General features: G+C 38.1%; 3 protein-coding genes and 1 long non-coding RNA gene across 4 annotated transcripts; 2 read left to right on the top strand and 2 right to left on the bottom strand.

Moving 5' to 3' along the window:
* Positions 1-1869: 1869 nt before the first annotated feature.
* On the top strand, positions 1870-27003 carry LOC145207512 (glycine amidinotransferase, mitochondrial-like). The gene is made up of 10 exons (XM_080078687.1): positions 1870-1973; positions 21237-21317; positions 21922-22038; positions 22151-22346; positions 22597-22787; positions 23987-24124; positions 25121-25285; positions 25645-25708; positions 25777-25893; positions 26051-27003. Exons 1-10 carry the CDS (start codon positions 1920-1922, stop codon positions 26158-26160), a joined length of 1233 nt encoding a protein of 410 aa, XP_079934813.1. The 5' UTR covers positions 1870-1919; the 3' UTR covers positions 26161-27003.
* Positions 3281-5002, bottom strand: LOC145203759 (uncharacterized). The gene is made up of 5 exons (XM_080076062.1): positions 4933-5002; positions 4708-4870; positions 4578-4641; positions 4347-4512; positions 3281-4069 (listed from the first exon to the last, which is right to left on the bottom strand). Exons 1-5 carry the CDS (start codon positions 4944-4946, stop codon positions 3955-3957), a joined length of 522 nt encoding a protein of 173 aa, XP_079932188.1. The 5' UTR covers positions 4947-5002; the 3' UTR covers positions 3281-3954.
* On the bottom strand, positions 5050-6023 carry LOC145207437 (uncharacterized). Its single transcript, XR_013853979.1, has 3 exons — positions 5856-6023; positions 5585-5793; positions 5050-5471 (listed from the first exon to the last, which is right to left on the bottom strand). It is a non-coding gene; the product is annotated as an uncharacterized LOC145207437 (long non-coding RNA).
* Positions 12104-13114, top strand: LOC145237327 (uncharacterized). Its single transcript, XM_080100139.1, has one exon. It carries the CDS (start codon positions 12104-12106, stop codon positions 13112-13114), a length of 1011 nt encoding a protein of 336 aa, XP_079956265.1.
* Positions 27004-27383: the final 380 nt, after the last annotated feature.

Genomic DNA, 27383 nt, shown 5'->3' with positions numbered 1-27383 from the left:
GGGTCCACTAAGCTTCCGGTATTGCAGCTATGACATTTTACTGGGATTGCGTACTCGCACACGACTACGAGATTTACTGTCCGGAAATTCTGTTGGACTAATACGAGGGTGCTTGTGCGTCACTGCAGGGCAATAATTGAGGTCTCATGTTCTTCTTGATCGTTTTGTTCAATATCATGTGATGCCTCTGGGACAGGGTCACTATTGTTGATAGCCCCAGTATTTACCCCATTAGCCCCCCAAAATGGGTATTTTTTACCTAAAGTTTGTCCGTCTCGTTTTTCCATCAAATGTTTAATGGATTTGGATGAAAGTTTCACAGATGGTAGATATAGTTATGTAGATGTGCATCCCACTTTGTTTTTGTTGATAACCCCCGTATTTACCCCGCTAGCCCCCCAAAATGTGTGTTTTTTACCCAAAGTTTGTCCTACTCGTTTTTCTATCAAATGTTTGATGGATTTGGGTGAAATTTACACAGATGGTAGATATATTTATGCAGATGTGCATACCACTTTGTTTTTGTTGATAACCCCAGTATTTACCCCGCTAGCCCCCTAAAATGGGTGAGTTTTTAAACAGTGTCAGAATTGGTTGAAATTTGGATAGCTTGTATAGTATGTCATTTATAGGTGTCGATTGTTGTGTTCAACCCTGTAGTCCTAACATTTACCCCACAAGCCCCCAAAGTGTAAAACGTGTTTGTATGTTACTGGGCACCACAAACGAAATATTTCTGTGGCGCAATAGTATTACAAGGGCAACCAGTTGTATGTTACTCATTGGGGCATTGTGGGTACTTGTTGGACGTTTTTGCGCCATGGCAGTTTAGCATAGAACATTAACGGTTGTTGCTCAAAACACCTCTAGTGGTCGAAATTTTAAACATTGGCGGATTGGGCTGAAATTTTGCAGTACTATTGATTGAGTCATTGTGGTTTTATATTTCTTTAGTTTATGTGTCAAATTTGCAGTAGTTACCCTACTAGCCCCCTGAAATGGGTCAGTTTTTTAAAATGTTAAATAGGACATACTTCAAACAATATCTGGGATGAATCTAATTTTATAGTTTGTTTTCTACATAGTATTATTATTTAAGCCCAGTGCCGATCACTGTGTTTTACATTACAACACTAAACTTTCACATGGTTATCTCTTGAAATGCATTATCTACAACTTTGCATGTGTGGGGACCCATGAGTTTTTGCTTGCCGAAACGACTAAGGTTATAAAAGACGATGGCTAATATGCGACCCAATACAAAATCAGCATAGGAAATATATTAATGTTTTAGAATAGGTTATAGTGTAAATGCAACAATAAAATTTGCTCAGCCACTCTTCTAGTTTTGAATGTAACCTTTACACACCCAGCAGGCGAGTTGGTGTAAAATGCTGCTCATACAAACGTTGTGTAATTTGGCGTATGAGTGAAATAGTGCCGCGGGCTTCGCTTGTCCTCAGCCTCGCCGTGTGGACCTACTTACTGAATTGCCATACCAAGCCAAACTGCGTAAAACTTTCCATTCGCTTGGCGGTACTGCAGGGGCAAGTAACACAATACAGATTCTGTGCATTTTTCTTCGTTTTGCCGCGTGGTATATAAGTGGGAAAAGCTTTGGTTGCAGAACGGTTGAAGGTTAGGATAAATGGACCGACAAATGACAGAGCATTCCTGCCAGCCAATGTGATTCTCATCATGCTTACTCATAGACCGTCTACATGAATCACTTAACCTTCATTTGGCAAGTATCAAAATAAAATCAGGTTTTAGCTGGAGCCTAAACTATTCGGCAATATTGGTCTTACGATATTCAAAATAAAAGATTGGTACAAAAAACTATAGTTCAATCTTACTTATTCAGGTCCAGATTTGTTGGCTAGGTATTTTTTAGTAATTGATACTAACAACGTTGAAGAATGAAGCGTGCATTATTGACGTACGGCTCAGTTATCCAAATACAAGCCAGACAGGTGGGTTTTGCAGTGCTGTACATGTAAATGTATGGTTATTTCCGCCTGTTTACATTAAAGCATACTTAACGTCAGAGTTGGGTGAGGTGTTGCATGTCACATGAAACTTTCTGGTCTAACTTGACAATTTATGCGTGTGTGTGCGTAATCTAAACCATTTTTATTATGTTTAAAATGCGAATTTTAAAAATGATTTTGTGTAACATACACACCGCGGCATATCTGCCATTAGATACGACGCACCGTTTGCAGAAAACTGTACTAGATCCTTAAACAAAAATAAAAAATTGAACGTTGAAAAAACAAACATAAGATAAGATTGGATATAACCAACATAAAAGCCTGCTCAACTCCGGTAGGGCGTAAAGTGTATACCAAAACAGGTTGCAGTTTTAAAGCACCATGTTTTGTGGCTGCATCGCCAGCACGATTGTTTAAATACAAAATATTTCCCAATTTTCTTCAGATTTGACGATATTTCGTACGATACCGCTACAAACTAACCGAAATATCCACGGTGGCCGCCACCGTGCTTTAAAAACCCAAGGTGGCCCGCCAGCGCCTACTCGGTGCCTATGACTTTGAGTTACCAAGGGAACAAAAGACCGTTACTGCAATAAGTAATAAACCGTTAGTGGACAAACATTATTTAGGGCGTTGGCCAAGATGCCAAAAGGGCCATTCGAATTCCAACGGTTCGTTGCTAGTAACCAACTGCCAAACATAAAACTTAATATTAGTACGTTACAGGTAAAAAATTTTATCACGTGGTTGTTGGCGTGTAACCCGGGGCTGCGGCGTTTCCCCTCCTCCCGTAAGCGTGCGCCAATACATCTGTTGTGCTTTTACCACCCTTTAAGTCTACTAATTTCTTGTTATTGCGCAATTCGGCCGAAACCAAATCTTTCACGAAAATTTGAAGCTTTGGTAACGTTTAAGTCACAGAGATTTCTAGTTCTCCGTTGGCCAAGGAATGGACCGGCTTCCTTGACGGCAAATTGCATGACGTCTTTTCACAGACAGTCAGGAAACCGTTGAAAGTTTGTTATAACACCAGTGGCAGCTCATGCCTAAAATTTCTGCGGGTGCTGCTCCAAATTTTAGCCTTTATTGAACATATATAAGTTGGCAATATATAGAAAAGCCACATTTATAAATTTCCAGCCATTGTTTTGTGTTGAATAACAACATCTTAATTAGCAACTCCATTGTGACGCAATTTTCGTTACGCATTAATGTACACGAGTGTAACGAGCAGACGGTATCATTTGGGAATTTTGTTTACTTGCATGGCGATTGGCCAAACTCAATAACGTTCAGTAATACTGTGGCACAAAAACACACGTGACACAGACTTGAAACGAAGCGGTTGTAAATATGGTAAAACACAACAATATATAGAACAAAAACTCAATATACAAAACAAAATAGTAATAAATGAGTCGAAACGTATTTCAGTTGGACAACATTTAAAACTAACCGGTTATAACAATGTCCACTAACAGCTGCAGGGGTCCGCTAATACTTTTTAACGCGACCCTAAAAAAATGCTCTAAATTCTCGCGACCCAAGCATTTTATTAGCATGTAAGTTTGTGGAAAATACTAAGGAACTAAATATCAATATTAGGACTGTTATATGTTATTGTCACATAATACAGTAGGTAGCCTACACTGTTAAAAAATTTACTGGGAAAACTTCTGGCAGCTTTTTTTACGGCACTTTTTGTAGATTTTACTGTGGAAACCCAAGTAAATATATACGTGCATTCCCCAGTTATTTTCTTTTGTTTTACATGTCTGTACACGTAATTTTTACGGAACCTGGCCAGTTAAATTCACTGAATAACCTGCTGTTAAATCTACAGGGAAAAGTCCTGGCAGTTTTTTTTACTGACAAGTTTGTCAATTCTACTGCATTGCAAATTGCAATACAACACGCTTCAAAGAACTGTGTTTTATTGTTGCAAAAAGGCAGAATATTATTGCTTGTATGCCTGCATAATGTTGCTTAATTGCAAAACTTTTGGATGTATCCCACAACTTTTCCTTTTTTTAGAGGTTTTGCTTCCGGGTGCATTGATTTCCACAAAATACCTATACATACAAAAAACATAACAATCATTACAATTTTATTTGAATAAACAATAGATTTTACACATAAAATCAAACTATGCAATGTTTTTTTTTTCAATTAACATAAAAAATTCTAAAAACCTAATAAATCACAATCAAATCAAAACCTGTGGTTAAAACCAACATGCCCTTAAGTTTAAAAAGAAAAAAATGCACTACCTGACCCAACAGACTTACGGCTTTTTTGTACTAATGTTTTGTACACAAACAAAAGAACATAAACATAGTCCACACTAACCTTTGCATGAACTCCAAAGTTGCCAATGCACTTTTTGGATACTCAATATTGAATATGAAGTAGGTGGCAATACAGCATGACAATGCAAGAAACAGGTCACTGCAAGAAGTTACTATGTTTTTTTCAACAATGACCTTAAAATGTTTGGCAATGGCTGGCATGTCCCCTAGAATAAAAATGTTTGTACTTAAAACATACACATACATATAAGAATGTATATTGCAAACTCACCAATTGCTATAACATAAGGAGTAGTTTCGTTTTCTTCTATAATAGTGCTTAACTGATACTCATCCTAGACACAAAGTGCATTTTTGTTAGAAGTGAACTGTGCACTGTCATCAAAAAATGCAGCACTTACCTTGAAACATTTGAGAATGGTCTTGCCTTCTTCCTTAAAAAAAGCAGCCAGAAGGCTTACCACTTCAGATGACTTTGCATCGTTATTTTCAAATTGGGAGCATTGGTGCTTAATGGATTTTAGCACTGTTTCCACACTTGGTCGAGCATTTAATTTTAGTGACCTGAAGCAAGATTCAACAAGTTAGATGAGAACCCAAAAGTGCAATAATTCCACTTTGCTCACCTATACACCTCCATGCTGCGATGAGCAATGGTTGATGGCAGATGTTCTATGTGGTCTTTTTCCAATAGCTTCCCAAAATGAGAAAGTAAAAACTCGGCCTCTGTCAAAAATGGCCATTGTGTCAGCACCATTTGGACAGGGGAGTTTTTATTAATTAATTCCCGTTGCATGAAGTAAGTTTGCTTCATGAGGTTTTTGGTATGTTGCATATCCCATTCAGGTTTTGCTCTTTTAAACTCTTCCAATAACCAATTTTGCAAAGAAGTTTGGTTTTGGGTTTTGTTTGGAACCAACCAATTTTTGACACCATAAGGAGTTTTCAAAATTTTACTTGCAGAACTTTGGACATCAGATAAATGCTGCAGTTTTCTTTTTTTTGCGTATCACATTTTCCCATCTGTAGTACAGCTGGTTTGCAATTGAGTTGTGGCCATCACCATAGGAATGCCTCCAATAACATCTCTGAATGATGTTGGATATTTGGAAACAACCAAATAAGCAATGCGCTCAAGGTTTTTTCTTCCTGGCCTCTCCGTAAACTGAAATGTTTGCACAAATGTCAACAAATACACATATGGAAAAAACTAAACTGCGCTACTGTTTGGACTGCATGAAAAGTAGACTTATTTTGTATCATTTGTAATGTCTTCACCTGCATAACTTTATCAATTATTACATGAATAAGTTCTTTTCTCAAAATGGCATTGGGTACTCGATTTTCTTGAAGAACATTCATTAAAGCCCTGGAACATTTTTCCCAAGGTACTCTGTACTCATGTATCCACTGAACACCATCATTTATGCTGCTGTCATTGTCAGTATCCGAGGTCAGCAGTGGCTCTGTACCTGAACTTGAAGATTCTATAAAGCACATCAATATTTAATCATTAAACAAATTAGCTTTAGGAAGCATTTTTACTTACCCTGATTCACCAAGGAAGTTTTAAGCAATTTTCTTGCTTGCACCAGTGTAAACTGGACAAGCAAATCATCCAGTTCCAAATGCTGAAAATCATCAGTGGTAATAACACCCAGGTTGCTTAAATGGTTCAAACATAATTTAAGTTTTGTTCATTGGTTACCAGTTCTGGCAATGTTTTTTTTTAAGTATTCCTCCATTTTCTGTTAGAAACAAAAGTTTAAAACCCTGAACATATCGAAAGTCGACAAAAACACTCATAAACTCCAATGTTGTACACAGTTATAGGAATTCTCAAAAATAATCAATACAAACACATAATAAATCAAAACGTTGAAAATGATCCAATTTGTAAACACCATAATGTGAATAAGCATGAGCAATTTGTTTAATTATAACAAAATGAATTTGACTGCCAAAGCTTGAATCATTGAGACTTGTATCATGGCGGCCAATACAATGCAAGTTGCTATAACAGCAAGACAAGCGTGATGTAAGAGGATATGATATTGTACGTCTTTGAGCATTTATCGACAGGACATTGAATTTCATAACCTTGTCGTATATAATGCTTCGTATGTTTTATAGGTTCTTTCAGGCAATCAAAACCTTTCCCACATATTTCTACACTACACACTAAACTTGAGTCCATTACAGAAGTTTTTAGCTTTAATCAAAACAGATTTACCGTTTTGTCAAAAAAACAAACATCTGCACCTCTCTCTGTATACAGCAACTGTAAACACCGTACAAAATAAAACCTAACATTAACTCTAAAAAAGTAACACGATGTGCATCTGCCAGCAGCAACCTACGCTCACACAGAACCTCCGCGGTCGCGCATAGATGCAGTCTACATTTTGAGCGAATCTGATTGGATAACGCATTCATCCATATCAGAACATGCTTGAATTACGGTCACGTGGACGTAAAAAAAACTTACGTTTCGAGACCGTAAAAGATTACGTATGTTTTTCCAGTAAAATTTACGAGTTTTTTTTACAGTGTACCGTATTTACTTGATTGTAAGTCGCGACTTATATTGTTTTTTTGCCTGCCGTTTGTGCGGCTTTATAATCGGCGGCTAACATTTTTTTTATACCGGTATTGTTTCTACACTTAAACTTTTTAATATTTTGGGGGTTCAAAACTTGTATGCATGTACAGATTATACGTCGATATACGTTCCGTTGGGTACAATTATTAACGTGATAGGGTTGCCATATTTTATGACACACAATCCCTCACAAAATTTATCTCGGTTGCGTTAACCCAGATTTTCTCAAACTTTTTCGTTATTTTTTCTGAACGGTCCCTTTGCATTATTTCGAGGGCTCGCGGTGCGTAAGCTTGAATGTGTATTTTAGAAAAACGAAAGTTGATTGCAGAATTTTAGCTAGTTATGCAAAATTCCGCATAACAATGATCCAAATCTGACATCACAGACAAGACAAAAGCATTACAATTGTGCGCGAACAATTGCATTTTTGTTAGTTGTCATGCACTAAAGCCTGTTGTTTAGCAATAGAGACGGCCGATTCTCACTTTCACTTTGATTTAAACTTATTGAGTTGCACAAACTGACGCCAAATAATTAGAATATAGAATTACTTTCACCTTTTCGCAGTTGCCGCAAAATGCCCTAACTGAAGGACTGCGGACGCCAGTTTGAGAACCACTGCGTTACCCTTTTTTGTGATCTAAACACTTCTATTCCGGAATAAATTTAGAATATTCGAAAATCACACGGACGACGACACTAGAAAACGTTAGATACGATACTCTGATCCTTGTCAATTAACTTTCTGCTTAGGCTTCTGTTTAGTCAAGTTTATTAGGCTAAGCTCACTACTCTCACTATCCTTAAAACAATAAGCACATATATCAGGGGTCGCCAACCTTTAGCACTCAAAAAACCATTCGGACAATGGAAGCCACAAAGACCTTTTCAAATTTGAAATAAAATCCCACTGTAAAAACGTTTTTTATGTCTCACGACATTTGACTTTTTGTTGTCAGTTGGTTCCTTGCATATTAGGTACACAGTTAAAGCAAATGAAATTTCCCACGTTCCAATGTAGCATCAAATGCTGTGTTTTCTTGAGACGCGGATTTTTATTTGTGTATTTAATGTAGGGTTGCCATACGTCAGGATTTTCCCTGACATGTCAGGGAATTTGGTGTTAAAATCTGCGTCAGGGAGAAATGTTAAAATGTACTTAAAAGTCAGGAATTTGAGAAAAATATATACATATATATGTATACTATGAAATTAATGTACCAATTGGCCCGAATGATTTTTAGAGTGGTAAAGGTTAGCGACCCCTGATATATGTGCTTATTGTTTCATGGATAGTAAGAGTAGTGAGCTTAGACTAATAAACTTAACTAAACGGAACATAGAAAGGTAATTGACAAGGATCAGAGTACCGTATCTAACGTTTTCTCGTGTCGCCGTCCGTGTGACTTCCGAATATTCCAAATTTATTCCGGAATAGAAGTGTTTGGATTCCAAAAATGGCTAACGCAGCCGTTCTCAAACTAGGATCCGCGGTCCTTTAGGGCAGTGGTCGGCAACCACTGGTCCGCGGCCCGGTGCCGGTCCGTAAGGAGTTTGTTACCGGGCCGCATAAAATTGCTCAAGGTTGCTTTTGAATGAAAGTTGGAATAATTGTCATTAGTTTTCAGTACTGATTATTTGTGGTTTTCAAAGGCTTGTCCGTGATATAAATTTTTGTTTCAAACCGGTCCGCAGTGCAAAAAAGGTATATAGGCTTCATCGCGCAACAATGGGTTGAACAACTTGTGTTTTATTACGATTTTGACCAGCATCACACGTAGCTGTTCGCATGCTCACGTGCATCACTACGTAATTATATGTAACAAATGGCTATTCAAAATAACAGCAAAATTGCCGTATTTCATGCATAGCATGAATAGACCTTTATATTGGATTGATGTTTTAATTTACTAAAACCTCACGCGGGCCAGACAGGGACAGCCAACGGGCCGGATGTGGCCCGCGGGCCGTAAAATGCCCAGGCCTGGTTTAGACGGTAATGACCCTAAGTTTAGATTCTAACCCTAAGTTTAGAGGGTAATGAACGTAATCCTATAGATCAGGGGTCACCAAACTTTTTTCACTGCGGGCCGGATAAGTTTAAAAATGATTCGCTCGGGCCGCATAGTTTACATGTCTTAGCGCCGTCCTTCCAAACTTAGCCCGCGGGGCGATTTTTATAAGGGCGCCAAGATATGGTCTTTCTACAATTAAATCCCATTTAAAATCTGGTGATGCGACTGTTAAATTGTATAGCTCGTCCCATCTTAAGAGCAATGCTTTTATATTACGTCACAACTAACAAAACAAGGCAATTGTTTGCGCACAATTGACACTTGTAGTCTTGTCTGTGACGTAACATACTGGCTTTGGATTAATCCTGGGCTTTATTATACTATGAAACTGGGTTATATCATTTTTACAAATCGCGACAGGAAAACTTTTGCAAGGACCAGATTAATTTTTGAATGTTACAATCTTATCAATACGGTTCAGCAAACCAAAAAATGTGGTCGCGGGCCGGATAAAATGACCTCGCGGGCCGGATCCGGCCCGCGGGCCGTAGTTTGGGGACCCCTGCTATAGATGGTTAAATAACCCTAACTCAGTGGTTCTTAACCTTTTTATAACGGCCGAACCCCTACGATATTCTTCAGCCTTTTGGCGAACCCCAAATTTACATCCTAGGTTTTTAACCCATTTTGTTTGGCGGGTCAGAATTAGTTTTCGTTCAACCGTAGTGGCACCAGTTACTGTTTTTCATTTTGTTAAATTCTGACATAATAGTACAAGCAACTTGTTTCATGATTGCTTTAATTCCGGCAATTTTTGGTTTTTACCAAAATGAAGCATTGTATTTTTAGCATCTGTACACAAACATGAAACAGATGAAGTAATAAGTTTTTGCTGCCAACAAAACTTCGTTGTGTTTTTGCTTACGAACAACGCGAACAATGCTCTTTGTTACGTCAAAAAAAGAAAATAAAACCTTAGTGCAGGGGTGCACAACCATTTTGCTAGGACGGCCGCATCGCAAATTCTTATGATCACCAGCGGCCGTCATTTACCTGCTTATTTTTGTTTTAAAATAATTGGTTTATATCATGTATTTATCTAATATCGCCCAAAATGCCCAGATTAATTTCTAGCTCGGTGCACAGATTGAGCTGCACAGCGAGGTGATCAGTTTTAACTGTTTATGATGTCCTAATCTATATTGTGATGCTTGTGGTACCTGTTTTGTTCGCAATTGTTGGCACACAATAGGCGTACAAAAAGTCTGACACATATGGTTATGTGTGGTGTGCTAGACCACTGCCCGCGCTTGTGGAAATTGTTTCCTGAATTGCATTGCTATTGAGGGCAATTGGATGGGAACCTGCAGATCGTTCTGTGACGTCACTGTGTGCTCGCCAGTTGTGTTTGCCAGGCCCTTCAAGGGTTTGACGTAGTCAAAAACTGTGACGTCACTGTGGGCTCGGCGAACGTGTTTGTCTGGCTCTTCAAAAGCTAGGCGCAGCCAATTAATTCGCGCCTGCAAACCTGTTTTCTGACGTAATATTGTAAAGACAGTTTTGACGTAGTCAATTGCATCGACCAAGCGCTTCGGGGGGAATTTATTCATCGAATAACGTTTGTACAACTAGATTAAGTGATTGGACGAAAAAATAAACAAAGCCATGCGATAAAATGGCGATATGTACAGCATGCTGAAAACACAAATGATACAATTGTTTGCTCAAAGTTCGTTGGGGATGCCCAGTCAAAAAATTTCTACACCTAACGCCCGGGTCATACTCGACCAACACTGGTTTATCTATCGTTTATGTCAGGATCGGCCGATTCATGCTTAACAGAGCATACGTCATATTTGTTTCTATGGGTCTTTTTCGCCATACTAGGGTTTAAAATGGAAAATGTGGTATAATTACACTTGGTGTTGATAAGATTAAGCAAGAAGTTGCTATACTTGGGTGCCGAGAGTGTGGCGCCACACCTGTTCGGTTCTGGATTAATGCGGTATCTGAAAGAATATTAAGCTATTGGTTGACAATGTTATTTTTGACACCAGGGCCCTCGAGAGCAAAAAATATATGCTGGGGAACGAAAAATTCTGGCCCCCCTCTCAACACTATAGTCATGTCTAGAATAGTTATTGGTTTATGCGCTGATGATCAAACATTCAATACGTTCATTCTGCAATCAGAACAAACAAAAGGAAGTTGGCCAATGGATAATTGACACTCATTGAAAGGCTTGGTCAAGAACGTCAGACCTTAAGAGTTTTGAATACCTAAAATTCCTAATTTTTACGGCATGCGCCAGTGACCGTAATTTTTGGTTTGCCAAATCGTACTTATAACTTTGCAACATTCAAAAATTAATTTACTCTTTGCGAAACAACGTTTGCCTGAAAAGTACAAAATACGGCCTAAATCACTTCTAAGATGCAAAACTTTCGCATAAGCTGAAAATACGCGTGCTAACTTAATAAAACCACATAGCGTTACAGCTCTGATCTAATCATCAAAAAGACTGCTCGGTAAAACGCCCGTTTAAGCATCGATCTCTACGCATTAAATCGCCGCTATAGCGTAAACCAGTAATTGTAAACCAGTAAATTTCTCCCTTGGGCTTTCCAGTGTACACATATGGGCTGTAATGGTAACCATTTGGCCATTGAGCCAAAATTTTGAACACTAAATGAGTAACCCACTGCAAACATTTTTTTTCTTCAAATGTTACCTTTTAGTACATATCACGGGCTTGCATTTCTGACCTAAGGGACTGGAAAATCTAAAACCAAATATTTCGGGGTTAAAGGGGTGCAAAATGGGTAAATCCAACAAAAAGTTAGAAAAGTTTTTAGGGTTAGGTTGATGTTTTCTAGAGAACCATATCTTTTGTAATCATCAGACAAATGAATCTCCTTGGACTTTTTGGAAACCATTTCTGATTTTAACATTAAACCGGGCGAATGTCAAGTTTCCTTTGATGTTGTCAGTTTGTTTACATCCGTACCTACTGATTTGGCGCTCTCGATCACCCTGGACAAACTTAAACAAGACACAACACTACACGAACGCACCGGACTTGACCTTTCACACATAGGAACAGCATTACAGATTTGCCTTAACGCAACTGTTTTTACTTACAAAGACACAATATACAAACAAATCTTTGGCACACCGATGGGCTCACCTATTTCAGCAATTCTCGCTAATCTCACCATAGAACACATCGAGCAAAAGGCACTTACAACTTTTCACACACCACCACGTCTATGGCTTAGATACGTGGATGACACATACGTTGTTATCGATAAAAACATGGTCCACGTATATCACGCACACCTGAACACCATATCACCAACAATAGCATTCACAATGGAAAACAAAAAACACGACACTATTGCGTTTTTGGATGTGTCTGTCACCAGGCAGCCAGACCAAACGCTCACCACTAACATCTACAAGAAGCCCACGAACACTGATCGATACCTAAATTACACATCTCACCATCCTCGGCACCAAAAGCTTACGGTCGCCAAAACACTTTACAACAGAGCCAAGACACACATCAGGGATATGGCTATTCGCAAACACGAATGCAAGAACATTGCACGCGTGTTAGGGAATAACGGTTTCCCACGTAACTTGCACCACATGACACGTAACACAACCACCTCGCAAAACAGACAGTTTAAATCGTTCACTTGCCTACCATACGTCCAGGGTGTATCGGAGCGCCTCAAACGAATCTTGAACGACGCTGGAGTAAAGGTGGCAATGACACCTCTTAAAACAATTGGACAGTTGCTACCAAAACCTAAAGATGCCACTATACCACAACATCGTACAGGAGTTGTTTACCAGGTCCCTTGTCGTGATTGTAATATGGTATACATTGGCCAAACTAAGCGAAATCTAAATTCACGCCTCAAGGAACACAAAGTGGCAGTCAGAAACTTGGACGTCAACAAGTCCGCCTTATGCGAACATGTTTTGGAATGTGATCACCGCTTTAATTGGAACGATGCCCAAATTTTGAAACAAGAACCGAATTGGTCGAAAAGATTGGTCTTCGAAAGTTGCCTCATAAATTCTAATTCAAATGTTTTAAATCGTAACGATGGCAAAAGCCTGAGCCCAGTTTTCCACGACATTTTACGTTCGACTTCCCCATCAAATATCGGACATTAGTTGTCATTTTTTCATTAGTGGCCTGTCATTTTCTAGCGCACGCAACTCTTCACGGAAAGCCTTTGTCCTAATGTAATTATTTTTCATCGTATCCCGCTGTTTTTGTTCATTTTCGCCTCTGTGCCCGCTGTATTATTCATTCATTGCTCTGAAGAAGCCCTATCGTTCTGGTGGGCGAAACGTCAGCTAAAATACAAGTTCTTGAACAACTAGTATTTTGTCTAGCAATACACCAGTCGAACGAAAGAATTTATCAAATGAATTAAGCAATATAACTGACAAATGATTTACCATAAATATGTGCACACTTACGAACAAAATCTTTTAGCACTTAAATTTAATTCCTGTCTTTTAAAGTTGACAGATAATAAATATCTCATATAGTTACAGAAAATCCCAAAAAATGACAGCATCGTTCACTAGAGAGGATGGAAAAAAACTATTCCTACTTACAGCACAAATAATCTAAATTCGGTTGCTTTCCAGTAAAGTAAATCAGATAAAGGCCTCAGATTTCTGTTAAACTCAAGGGGTATAAATTCTTTGTATCTCATTCCCACTGATCAACATTACAGCTGTTGATGAAAGCTTTGCTTGAAGTTGGAACTCCTCTCCACCAGATTAACAATCGCCGCATTACTCCTAAACATGTCGAGTGCATATAATCTAGTACAAAGCCTGTAACCATTTCCACACGTCAGAACTGAAGTACCAATGTGGTGGTTACAATCATATTGATGCAAAAAGTCATCATCAGTTCGACTTGGCTCATCTGTTTTCAACTTGCACAACCGATTGTCGAAATATTCACCTTTCACAGCTGTGGTAGCAAGTGTGAGACTTGATTAGTTTCAGACTGGAACGAGCTGGAGCATCACAAACATACATTCCTGAATTTCCAAGTTTGTAAGTATCGCTGCAAATTGGATTGCTTTGCAAATCTTTTATGTCATTTAGTAGTGAATCGAAAAAAACACACTCGGGTCTGTCATCTCTCAAATTGAAGATTTGTATGTGCAGTAAATTCCTGCACAGAGTGGTTTCATATTGACATTTAAAATTGACATAAGTATTGGACAAACTTTAAAATTTGGTGACTCATTATTATTGAATAATAAGTAGTACTTTGTTTCACATGTTGATGCCGCTCGCCTGATCAAAAATGATTTAAGATTATCTTTCCAAACGTTAAAATGTACATAAGCACCACCCAACATATTTTCATAGCAAAGCTTTGGATATGGCAGCAAAGTGTTAAAACTTGATGGCAATTCTTTATGAAAGGGTAACTTTGAGTAGTCGAGATACTGCCATTTTTGGTACATTGGGTTCCGTTATAGCCCAGTGATGAATTGCATTTGTAAAGCTTGGTTTGGTATTGCCACTGGCATTGTCTCTGTTGGCTGTAAAACAGGTGCAGAATCAGAGCCGGACATTAATGTTATTGAAATGGTTGAACTACACATGCCTTCACACTCACTGTGTCGTTCAGAATCATTCATATTCTGGGTCTCTTTTTCAATTATAAGAGCTGCTGCTTGCAGTTTTCTTTTCTTCGACGATTGCTTCCTTCTCCATTTCTGAGTTAAATTGCTAAAAGTTTTGTACGCTGTACCCGTTTTTGGTGGCTTCATTAACCCACGTTTTTTTAGTCAGATCTAAAATAAACAATATAGTCGTCGTACACTCGTAAACCTCCTTGATTAAAACTTTCCCGCCGCCAAGCAACACGTGTTTGCTTTTAGTCCGGATTCAAAACGTTCAAGATTGGCATTTACCAATCACGACAGACAACGTTTCATAAAGTTCATAGGTCAAATGATTGCGCAAGTGTGGTGCAATTTGAGTTTGACTACGCTTACTTGACAGTTGACATAATTCGTGATATGTGTAATATCTATGTTATTGACGCCCTGAGTTGTCAAAGATTAGGCGCTAACGAACCGCCACGTCGACTTCAGGCTCGCTAAAGGTACGAAAAGATAATGATGGTACATAAAATGCATTACTTTCATTTTTAAATGTTCACCACTTCAAGTCGTCGTACGAATTGCCTCAAAACTATCGGTGAAAATGGTGTCAATCAGGCCCCACAAGAGGGAGGTGCAGCCGGTGCGCCGCCCATGAGAGTATTGGAGGCCCATAATTATTAGGTTAAAAATTAGAGGGTCAAATGTGTATGTTCTTTCAAAATTGTTTTGAAACTGAAAAATGTTGATGCTGATTACCGAATATGGAGTTTGATTTGTAAGTAGTGCAAATCACGCTATGCAACAAGTTTTATGATTGTTAGTCGGTACATGTGCGAATTGTAGCGAGATCTTTTTTTGATGTTCCTATTTTTTGTGCCGCAGTTGTTCGTTGTTTGGTGAGGGTTAGCAATGTCAACGGTAACATTTATTGCAGTAAGCTTATAAGTCGTATAAGTTGTGGTGTGAATTGACATACATCTTGTAATTTGAACAACATAAGGTATGGTGTTAAGTGCACATTTGTGCTGACTACATAGTGCTGGTAAGTTTTCTGGACGGTATAGTACCTGTTACACGTATTTAGTTTGGTCACAGTTTTTTTAACAAGCGAGGTACTTCTTTGGACCATATTTGCTAAGGTTCGTAAAGCAACGGTCGTATGTGTGTGGAGACGTTTACTTTGCTGTCTGCCTTCATGTTAGCATTTTTAATTGGCCTATATGTACGTATGTGAAAATTACCACCAAGGCAGTTATACCTTGTTTTCAACAAATTGTCCGACTTGAGTATCAGCTGGGAAAACACTTGATTTGGCTCGGTATACCAACAACAAAACATATTTTTTTTACCACATGTTGAGTTGGCTTCACCCAAACAACATCAGAACTTTACTGTGCGATTCGTAGTTATTTTTGCTTAATTTTCACGTAACGAAGTCGCTGCAGAAAAAAAACTGTGTTTCACTGGCATTGTGTTGCAGTTGCCGCTTGATTAATGCCATGGCTCACCAAACTTTTTGCATAGCGGGCCGGATAAGTTTAATAATGATTCGCGCGTGCCGTATAGTTTACAAGCCATAGCGTAGTCTTTCCAAACTCGCCCGGCGATTTTTTTTTATCGAACCGCCAAGAGATCTTTCTGCAATTGATTTCACAAGTGATCAAAGTTACCGCAATTGTTCGCGAACAATCAAAACACTTGTAGTTTTGTCTGTGGTGTTACGCACTGGCTTATTATTTTTGTACGTTGAAATCCTACAAGACTAGGTAAAATTAATTTCACATGTCCTTCCAAGAAAAATTTCGCAAACAGTAAATTAATTTTTGAATGTTGCAAAATTACGGTCTTTGCGCATGCCGTAAAAATTAGGAATTTTAGGTTTTCAAAACTCTTAAGGTCTGACGTTCTTGACCAAGCCTTTTAATGAGTGTCAATTATCCATTGGTCAACTTCCTTTTGTTTGTTCTGATTGCAGAATGAACGTATTGAATGTTTGATCGTCAGCGCATAAACTAATAACTATTCTAGACATGACTATAGTGTTGAGAGGGGGGCCAGAATTTTTCGTTCCCCAGCATATATTTTTTGCTCTCGAGGGCCCTGGTGTCAAAAATAACATTGTCAACCAATAGCTTAATATTCTTTCAGATACCGCATTAATCCAGAACCGAACAGGTGTGGCGCCACACTCTCGGCACCCAAGTATAGCAACTTCTTGCTTAATCTTATCAACACCAAGTGTAATTATACCACATTTTCCATTTTAAACCCTAGTATGGCGAAAAAGACCCATAGAAACAAATATGACGTATGCTCTGTTAAGCATGAATCGGCCGATCCTGACATAAACGATAGATAAACCAGTGTTGGTCGAGTATGACCCGGGCGTTAGGTGTAGAAAATTTTTGACTGGGCATCCCCAACGAACTTTGAGCAAACGATTGTATCATTTGTGTTTTCAACATGCTGTACATATCGCCATTGTATCGCATGGCTTTTTTTTTTCGTCCAATCACTTAATCTAGTTGTACAAACGTTATTCGATGAATAAATTCCCCCCGAAGCGCTTGGTCGATGCAATTGACTACGTCAAAACTGTCTTTACAATATTACGTCAGAAAACAGGCCTGCAGGCGCGAATTAATTGGCTGCGGCAAGCTCTTGAAGAGCCAGACAAACACGATTGCCGAGCCCACAGTGACGTCACAGTTTTTGACTACGTCAAACCCTTGAAGGGCCTGGCAAACACAATTGGCGAGCACACAGTGACGTCACAGAACGATCTGCAGGTTCCCATCCAATTGCCCTCAACAGCAATGCAATTCAGGAAACAATTTCCACAAGGCGGGCAGTGGTCTAGCACACCACAAACGCAATGCTCTTTTTAATATCACAAAAACTGTTTAGTGCAGTTTAAAACAGCCCTGCTTAAGTTTAACCTTCCAGTGTTTTAATATTGACCAAATACAAATTGCCGTTTTTAGCAACTATAGACCCTAAACTTTGACAAAAACGAGTATTTGTATTGTACTTCAAAAAGACCTTCGTCGAACCCCTGAATCGGCGTTGCCGAACCCCTGGGGTTCGATCGAACCCCGGTTAAGAACCACTGATCTAGATTATTTTCAAAGTAATCATGAACATCAGATCTACAGAAACATTTTTATTTCAGTAACTAGCCTTTCTTTGTCAACAATAGGATATGCTTGGTGGTCACTACTATCTCCTCTGTAGAATGTTCATTCTTAGAAAACACTTCCTGTGAAGCAATTTAGCAGCTACTGTTTAGAGAAACAGTCCATCATATCAATACACATGATTGCACTTGGTTGCAAATACTGTCCACATGGTGTGTTAAGACAGGGGTCGGCAACCTTTTTTGCACCGCGGACCGTTTTTGAAAGTGAAATTTTATCGCGGACCGGTCTTGAAAAAACTACAAATATTTAGCAATAAAAACACCTAAATTAGTTTATCATTCCCGGGATACATGAGCAAAATGTTTTAAACCGTTCCACAGGAAATGTTATACAGCCCGGTAACGAACTCCTCGCGGACCGGTACCGGGCCGCGGACCGGCGGTTGCCGACCACTGTGTTAAGAAACCAAAACTTGAAATTGTCATCACTCAGTTATTTCAAAATTCCTGTTGCTTCTGCATTTGTTTGTTCTGCATTTGATATTGCCTGAATTTCAGTGAGGCATTTAAATTCACAGTCACAGAGCTGTTTTTTTCTTTGGTAGCATTCAGAACTAAAACTGAGTATTTCTTGATGTTGCCTATTCCAGCATGACATATTTGGAACAGCATATGTTTTATCCCATTTTGTCTTAAAACTTTTTAATTCAGTTATTTATTATGAAGGTTATTCCAGAGACTACTAAGCAGAGACTGCACATTGCGATTTTTATTAACATCGGTTTCGCTTGAACGCGACCAGTAAGATGGCGGCGTTTACAATAGAAACGGATAGGAAAAAGTTGTGTTGTCGTCTGTTTTTTCGTGTTTACGTGTTTACGTGAAGCGTAGGCTTTTGAATTAAATTTTATTGATTGGTACATCAACTTGACCACTTCTGAAAACATATTGAAGAAAGAAACTTTCCGCAGGCGGAAAAAACGGCATAGGTGGCGATTGAATGTACGAAATTTGCTACCAAATTTTCGGATGTGCATGTATGACGAAAACTCCATTGCCAACATCTATAGATTATATTTGCGAAAAGAGATGTAATACGAATTGCTGGCAGTTACAAATGTTCTCATAATAATGTAACTAAATTTTAAAATCTGTCATATATAATTAAAGACCATGCTATTCCCAACACATTTAAAACGCAATAAATTTTATCATCTTGCCTTTTGTTCTGGTACTTGTGTTTTTTTTTAATATCAATTCAAGCAGCTCAAACTAACCAACCTCATAGGTGTTGATTCCAGATATATTATTTTGATGATTATCAGGATGAAACAGGAAACAGCATATGTTCTCAAAGGAATGGCACTAAATTTTAAAATCAGTTATCATCAAATAACGACCATGCCAGGGCCTTACACATTTAAAATGCAATCAATTTTGTCATTTCGCTTTTTGTTCTGGTAGTTGTGTTGTTTTTTAATCAATTTAACATTTTTAAGTTATTTTAGATGTTGTTTTTGCAGCTTAAACTATCCAATCTCATAGGTGTTGCTCCCAGATATACTAGTTTGCTGATCAGGATGAAACTGGAAATACAGTATCATGCATTATTTTAATCGATATTGCCATTAGTTTTACAATTTAATTTTTGAGGCATTTGTCAAGTTTTATGGTATTGCATTTAAAATACAATTAAGGCTGGACTGTTTTCAAATCAACTGCCTACTTGATTTTTTTGATTTTTTTTTTTTTTAACTTTTTTGATTTTTTGTACATTGTTCAGTCATATATTTCATCTATTGTTTATCTTTGAGTTGTGACATTTTCATTTGCATGAGTCAAAGTCATTTTTATTTGTGTTCATGTGGTAATATGGCAAGCAACCACTGCATCTGCATGTAATTTTATTTTCTCTACCAGCTAAAACCTTCCTCTGTTAAGCCTTCATACAAATACCACTTAGTAAACAAATGTATTGTTTTGTCTATCTCTGAACTTTGAAGTAGCAAGGTGCATACAAATCAAGTCTGTTACAAAACATAACAGAAACTGCTGATTTAATAGTAACAATAAACTTGTGTCTTGGTTTCACATTTGATGAGTTGTTGCTGTGGTGACGCAACTCCATCTTCATAAGTCAGAGCCTATCAACAACTTATTACCATTCTAAAGTCACTGTATTCTAGAAAAAATTACCACAACATTAGTTTCAAAAGAAATGTTTTACTGCAGCTCTTTTAAGTTCAGTTCAACAATATTAAGACAAATAAATCGTTTGGGGGTAGTGCATTTCAGTCAATACATTCTTAGTATAGGAGAGAGCTGTCGACAAAAACCTGCAGCACAGCTTAAAACTAACCTACAGCCAATTTTGACTAAACACATGTGGTCATATCAGAAATCTCGCTTTCTACCACTATCTTGGGCCTGTATTTCCATGGGCCGGATGAGTGTTTTACCTTTATATATTTTAAAAAGTGTTCTAGTTTGTTTAACACCCATTAATATCCGATTTAAAAGCCTACGCTTCACGTAAACACGAAAAAACAGACGACAACACCACTTTTTCCTATCCTTTTCCTATGTAAACGCTAAAATCTTAGTGGTCGCGTTTAAGCGGAACCGATCTTAATACTTGCAGAGAACATTATTATTTTAAAAACACAAATGAAGTTTAATAAGTATCAGATTAAAATACCTAAAAATCAGAATAATTAATTCAAACTTACATACCAAATTTTAGTTTGATCCGTTGCGTACTGGCAAAGATATCGCCCCATTTATGTCGTCGCTTAATGGGCAGTGTGTAGTCTCTGCTTAAGAGCTTAGTAGTCTCTGGTTATTCGTGACTTTTCAAGGCGTTAGATGACCATTTCACTTTTTAATTTAATGATAACTGCAAAAACTGAAGCCCACCTACAGTCATCTTAAAAAGTCACGTCTAACTTCAAATAAATAAATTGAAAGATGGCAAAATAATTATTTAACTATACTCAATGCCGAACTTAAAAATATAGTACACGGGTTTGGCTTTGGAGCACAGTAGACCCGGAACAGACAACACAACTACAGGCCGGTTCACACGCTACGTGATTTGTAGAGTTGCGCGAGCCGCAGCACCCTGTCGCCTATTTCGCCCGGCACGTAGCTTTTCCAACTGCCCTTGCGTACAACTGCTAAACGTCATGAACGTCACGAAATTGGAGCTGCAGTTCCACCATAGATAACATAATAATGCCATAAAATTTAAAAGGAAAAAATGAAGATCAAGGCGGAAAATATACTTATTATATATTGCTAAAGAATAAAAAAATAAGTATAATGTAAGTTATCTGTAATATTGTGGTAGGAATATTAAGTAAAAATATCCAGGGGTGCTGCACCTCCGCAGCACCCTAGCACGAGCCGCCCCTGCGTAACACCGTTCTAAAGCCACACAAGCATGTAATTATGACGGTGGACTTCCTGGAAAATAGTAAATATATTTTTAAAAGTTCTTTTTTTCTACTAGAATGTTATTGCCTCTCGCTCGAAGCTGGTTGTGGCGGTTCAAGGTACACGCAAACGACATGCAGATACAGTTGGACCAAAGGTAGATGTTTTATCACCCCTCTCTATGTGGACGGCTGCACCACGTGGTCATTATTTCGCTAACTACTGCTTTTTGATACATGCTTAGGATTTTTCTCGTAATATCCAATGTGAAGCTGTCAATAGCAGATTAATGTCCATTGTTACGGTGTTTATCCATATTGTTAATGAAACACTATCAGCAATCACTCTTAACTGTTTTTGACGTCATAACTGTTACGCTAAGTGTCGCCCATTGATTCCACATGAAGTGTCTAAAAAAAGTCAAGCAACAGGGCGTATAAGTCCATTATATACAATTTTTACCAACCTAAAACTTAAGAACAGAAGTCGTATGTTCAAATGTATGGTTTTTATCAATGATCGGTCGGCAATAAGTATGTCTATCTTAAATGTCCGTATTCGCGGCAGGTAGGATTTGGTTGCCTGACTGCATGAACCACTCATTTTGTGTAGTTTGTGAACAATGAGGCTCCTTGCACATCTTATTCAATAGCTAAATTAAACGCAAGCGGAATGCAACTAATAAAGCAAATGACCGGCGGAAAACATGTTACAACCCACGATACAAATAACTAAACAACAAAAGTTATCGTATATTCCAGGTTGACCGACAGAAAAAATCGCCAGTCTGTTCTTACAACGAGTGGGACCCACTTGATGAGGTGATCGTCGGTCGTCCTGACAACGCGTGCGTACCCTCACTTACCCCTGAAGTGAAGGTATGACAATGTATGCATATTATAAAGTTTAGATTTCGGGCTCCTTTGGAATAGCTATGCGTGGATTGGAAAGACACGTTGAAATTAATGTATTTCACCTTTGTGTTTCCAGGCTATCACAAGTCCTCAGCAGTGGGAGTTTTTTCGAAAATTCGGGGGCCAATTTTTCCCAGAAGAGCACCTGAAAAAAGCGGTGTCCCAAATCGAAGAAATGTGCAATGTGTTACGCCACGAAGGCGTCACAGTGAGGCGTCCTGACATAGTAGATTGGAGCAAAGCCTACGAAACACCAGATTTTAAATCCAAAGGTTATTATATGACAATAATTTTTAAGCGTCAATATGAAAAAAACGGAGAAAGGGTATAATGAGAACAACGTCACAATCTTGTGTATTTTAAGTATATACCCTAAGACCTAAGCGCCTATAACAATTCACAAGCGATTTTATGTGCTCTTTTAATTGGACCCCTATATGTCAAAAGATAAACTGACAAAGATATTAGTAAATCAGAAAACTGTCTGTGGCTCGATATTTATATTCATCACTTTATATGCAGGTACGCACGCAGCTATGCCACGAGATATCTTGATCGTGATTGGTGAAGAAATTATCGAGGCACCAATGGCTTGGCGTTCCAGGTTTTTCGAATATCGCGCTTATCGGTCACTGATGAAAGAATATTTTCAAGCCGGGGCTAAATGGACCACTGCTCCTAAGCCTCTTATGAGTGATGAGTTATATGATCAGGTAAGCGAATGTTGTTTCGTGCTGCTTTTGCCATGTGGAATTGCGACATCAAAAAGGGGAAGTACTCAATATACACGTGGACCCAGTTATTAACTAAAAAGCCGGCAGTGGCCTTGTTCTCTCATGTTCGTGCATTACGAAGCAGATCAGTGGGGCAGAACTGACAACCCATTTAACACGGAGAATGCACAAAGTATTCATTTTAGAATGCGCACTCACGTGTATTCCTGTGGTTCATTGTTGGGTGTCAACAGTGAAAGCCGATTATCCAACCTAAGAAAATCCTTTTCTCCTTTGTAAACGCTCTAGTGTAGTTGATCTTTCCCAGCACCTGTGGGTACTGGTATCATAGACGAATAGCAGCATAATAACTCCCAGACTTGCCGCGTTTTGACCAAAAAGCGAGAAAAAGCAGAAAGAATCATTTATTATTTCGTAATTATTATTTATTGAAGATTGATTCAAAATTGCGGGTTTCGAGACATTAAAAATTTTAGAAGTAGACAAACAGCAAGATTTCGCTCATACCAATTAAGTGCAAATCAAGCATAACATATATTAGAAAAAAAGTTTAAACAGCAAATGCATATATTATAGTATTAGATGACTGTGGTTTGTGCCAAAAAGTCAGCTGCGATGTGTCATATGAATGTGTGCAAAAAACTACTTCCGAGTTTTATCCGGTTAAACAAACATCTAAACCTAGCTAATCGGCTGCAATTAGGTAAATTAGCTTTGACGCGTATACTGCGTCATCAATCCTAACACTTTGAGTTTATTTTTATTTTTTAAAGTAAGCATCAAATGGGACTACAATGGTTATGCGTCGGCATATCACCTATATGTTTCACTTTTTTCAAAGCTGTATCAGATAAGACATAAACCTATCACAGCTTGCTCTGTAGTTAAGTACATCAGTAAACCTCAGTTCAGTTATTCCAGACCCGTTTGGACCAAAATATTTGTCAATCAACTTTCGTTTTTATGAAATACACATTTTGGCTCAAGGACCGCGAGCCCTCGAAATAATGGCAAAGGGACCGTTTTGAAAAAAATATGAAAAAGTTTGGGAACCACTGAATTAGGCAAAGACGCAGATTAACCGAGATTTACTGTTGCTTGTCCGTTTTCCACATAACGTTGCACTAGGTTAGTTTAAAAACACGGTCAGTATTTACATTTTTTGTCGTTTATTTTAGAACTACCCAGTGGAGAATGTGGAACATCGTTACAAACTTTTGAGCGAAGGCCGTTACCTCACAACTGAATTCGAACCCTGTTTTGACGCAGCAGATTTCATGAGATGCGGAAAAGATATTTTCGCTCAGCAAAGTCAGGTTGGTGAGAAATTGAGCAAAATTCCCACACATCTCTTTTTTTGGTTGGTTGTTAAGGCGGTTGCCTATTCGGTTAATGTTTTTGAGAAATCAACGATGTAACAAGACACTTTTGGTAAGTTCTTTTACTACAAAGTTCTCACAGTTTAACCATCTGTCACTCGCAAAACTGTATCAAAGTCCGTAGACTTGAATTACAGCAATTATCACGGCAAAATTGCACCAATTTTGTTCGTTTTGCAATGTTAATGCTTGTGAAATATTCGTTTTGCAAATGCTTGTGAAATATAGCGGGAGTGTGACCGGGTTTACTACGCATACAATGTGACAACAAATATTTGTTAACGCAACATTAAGGTCATGAATGTTGACTTTGCTCCTTCACATGTTGCGCAATCACATTTTTAACAATGTTGTACGATGTCGTTTAAAAAGATATTATGGATAGTTACATAAAATTTATACCGATCAATAAATATCGTGCAGCCAGTAAAGTTTTATGAAGCTGAATATAGGCATGATGGGATGCATTGATGAATTTTAGGATTTTACGAATCAGCGCAATCTTTATATTTAAAACTGGAATATTTTGCTTCATAACAATTAGCAGGGTGCGAAACGTGCGTTTGAAGTGTTTTGTTATCTGTGGTATTTTTGGTTATCTGTGGTTGAACTACAATCGACTAATTTTATGAAGCAATATAACTTGATAGCGAATATTTGTGGTTAGATTACAGTGACAACGTTTTTAGACTTTGGTCCGTTAAGATCAATGTTATAGGTAGCTAATACGCGGTCTTGGCACGGTAAATTTGAACAGTCACTGTTAAAAGCAGGCAATGGTCGGTAACCCCTGAGTAAATAGGTCAGAGTTTGGTTAGGCTGTTTTACATCATGAAGTATAATATAAATATATGTGCCCGACGAACTCAATCGTACCTACTGCGTTCACAAACTTTTCATGTCTACTTAAACTTAACCTTTATTTGTTAAAAGGTCACAAACTTGTTTGGAATAGAATGGATGGCCCGCCATCTTGGACCAGACTATAAAGTGCATTTATTACAATTCAAAGATCCAAATCCAATGCACATTGATGCTACTTTCAACGCTGTTGGACCGGGACTTGTGATTGTCAATCCTGATATACCATGTTTGCAGGTTGGTCAATATGTTAAAGATTCCAAAATGTGTTAAATCCGAGCATTGAGTCATCAAGTCAAGTTTGTTTGCTTAGTGAATTCATCACATTGTCAACGTTGAACAGTTACGTAAAACAGCAAGAACACCGGGTTATCGGGTCAAATTTGATTTGAATAATGATTGAGTTCTATGTTCAGGGTGTGGGTTGTTTCTAACTTTGTGTCTATTATTGTATAGGAATATTTTATGTATTTAACGTCACAAAATGCCGCACGATCATATTTCTATGTTGAACTGGTTGTGGTTGTGGTTACCACAAGACTAACTAAGCTTGTGTATCGAACATGTTTTTCAACACTTCTTTGTTTGCGTTTCAGTCTGAGATGTTCAACAAAGCCGGTTGGAAACTGGTAAAGGCCCCAAAACCAATAGTGCCTGATGGTAAACATGACCACATAGCTGTGATATAGCTGTTTTTATTTCGAGTCAAAACTATGACTTGCACACAGATCATCCAATGTGGATGTCATCAAAATGGTTGAGCATGAACGTTCTTATGTTGGATGAGCGAAGAGTTATGGTCTGTAAACACGAAATACCCACTATAAGAATGTTTGAAAGTCTCGGTAAGAAATTGTTTTGTTTTGTTTTTAAAATAGTTAACAGCACGACTTAGTGGTAGGCTATTGTTTAATGTCGGTAAAAGGCACAATGGAAAAATGCTGACGTTAAAACCGGCATTAGTTCCTTTCATTTAAAAGCTTAATTTCGTGTACGTTACAGGAATTAAGGCAATACCAGTCGACATACGGTTTGCCAATTCGCTTGGCGGAGGGTTCCATTGCTGGACCACTGACGTCAGAAGAAGGGGTGTTCTGGAGTCGTACTTTTAAAACGACTTAAAAAAATTGCTGCCCTATTATTGGTCAATGTCTATCCGTAAAAGTATATTGATATAACCGTATTTAGCATTGTTAGGCGAATATTCCCTATGTAGTTTTGTTGTAGTTTGTATGAACCTGGTGCTGTTTGACGCAAAAAATTATTTGTGTTCCGTTAAAATAATGAAACAAACTTTAATGAGGCCTAAATAAGGGGAAATTTGCGAAAAAAAACTTATATGTGTGTACCCAACCAGTTTCCACATCAGCAGTTAATTGTATATATTTAACGTAAATGATCTCTATAGGCTCACTTTACTTGACAACGCTCTAATCCAGTAGTTTCCCACCGGGGAGGAGTTTCAAAACACAAGAGGAGGAATTAACTTTAATTATAGATGTGGTTCGTAAATGGACACTTGATAAAATACCCAATGTTTTTGTATGGTTTAGCATCTACTATTATAGTCTATTTGGGAAAAATGAGAATGTTATGAATTGTTAGGTGAGAAATACATCGTTAAAGTTGGAAACCACTGCTAGATAATTAGTAAAATCGAAAAATATGTATTTTGACAACATTCGTCGTACTCGTCTTGATAATTAGTATAACTGCCTCGAAGTAGCCTATACTTACTTTTATAGGTTTCCTAGGTGTACTTTAGAAATCACGTCAACATAAATTCAACAGATTTATTTTTGTATCACTCCATATTAACACAGACTATGGGTAATCTAAAGCAGGGCTTCTCAAACTGTGGGTCGCGACACCGATTTGGGTCGCAAAATTTAATTTTGGGGTCGCGAAAAGTTATGCGTTGTTATGTCAGTCACAATAAATGGTATACGTGCGTACATTTAGTGTTTAAACATCATTCCCGTGTATAGGCTATACCAGGGGTGCACAACCTTGTGGCTGCACAGAGACGATTTAATGCCAACGGTTAGGGCTATTAGGGTCGGGGTAAGGTATTAGCATTTAAAATTCAATAAAACTAGCCAAAAAAACCAGTTACTAATGTAACATTTTCAAAAACTTGCATCCCAAACCAACCCCTCTTTAGCCGCTAAATAAATAATTCAGCTCTTTACGCCACTTATCGAAAATTAAGCACTTTTGAATCTCCTGAAACATATCGTGTTAGTAGCTCTACCTCTTTTGTGCAAACAATGCGAAAAAGCAGATACCACAAGCGTCACAATATAGATTATGACGTCATAAAAGCTAAGACTGT

Source organism: Phallusia mammillata, chromosome 1 (genome assembly GCF_965637545.1).
Source record: "Phallusia mammillata chromosome 1, kaPhaMamm4.hap1.1, whole genome shotgun sequence".
Taxonomy (NCBI): domain Eukaryota; kingdom Metazoa; phylum Chordata; class Ascidiacea; order Phlebobranchia; family Ascidiidae; genus Phallusia; species Phallusia mammillata.
The sequence above is the reverse complement of the archived record's forward strand: the minus strand, read 5'-3'. Positions and strand labels throughout refer to the sequence as shown.

Coding starts and splice junctions, on each gene's coding strand:
- LOC145207512 (XM_080078687.1), top strand. CDS start 1,920: ATGAAGCGTGCATTATTGACGTACGGCTCAGTTATCCAAATACAAGCC. Junction 1,974..21,236: donor TCCAAATACAAGCCAGACAG/GTGGGTTTTGCA, acceptor TTTTTCTACTAG/AATGTTATTGCCTCTCGCTC. Junction 24,125..25,120: donor TTTTCGCTCAGCAAAGTCAG/GTTGGTGAGAAA, acceptor ATTTGTTAAAAG/GTCACAAACTTGTTTGGAAT.
- LOC145203759 (XM_080076062.1), bottom strand. Junction 4,513..4,577: donor TCCTTATGTTATAGCAATTG/GTGAGTTTGCAA, acceptor TTTTTATTCTAG/GGGACATGCCAGCCATTGCC. Junction 4,070..4,346: donor ACTTTGGAGTTCATGCAAAG/GTTAGTGTGGAC, acceptor TTGTATGTATAG/GTATTTTGTGGAAATCAATG.
- LOC145237327 (XM_080100139.1), top strand. CDS start 12,104: ATGGGCTCACCTATTTCAGCAATTCTCGCTAATCTCACCATAGAACAC.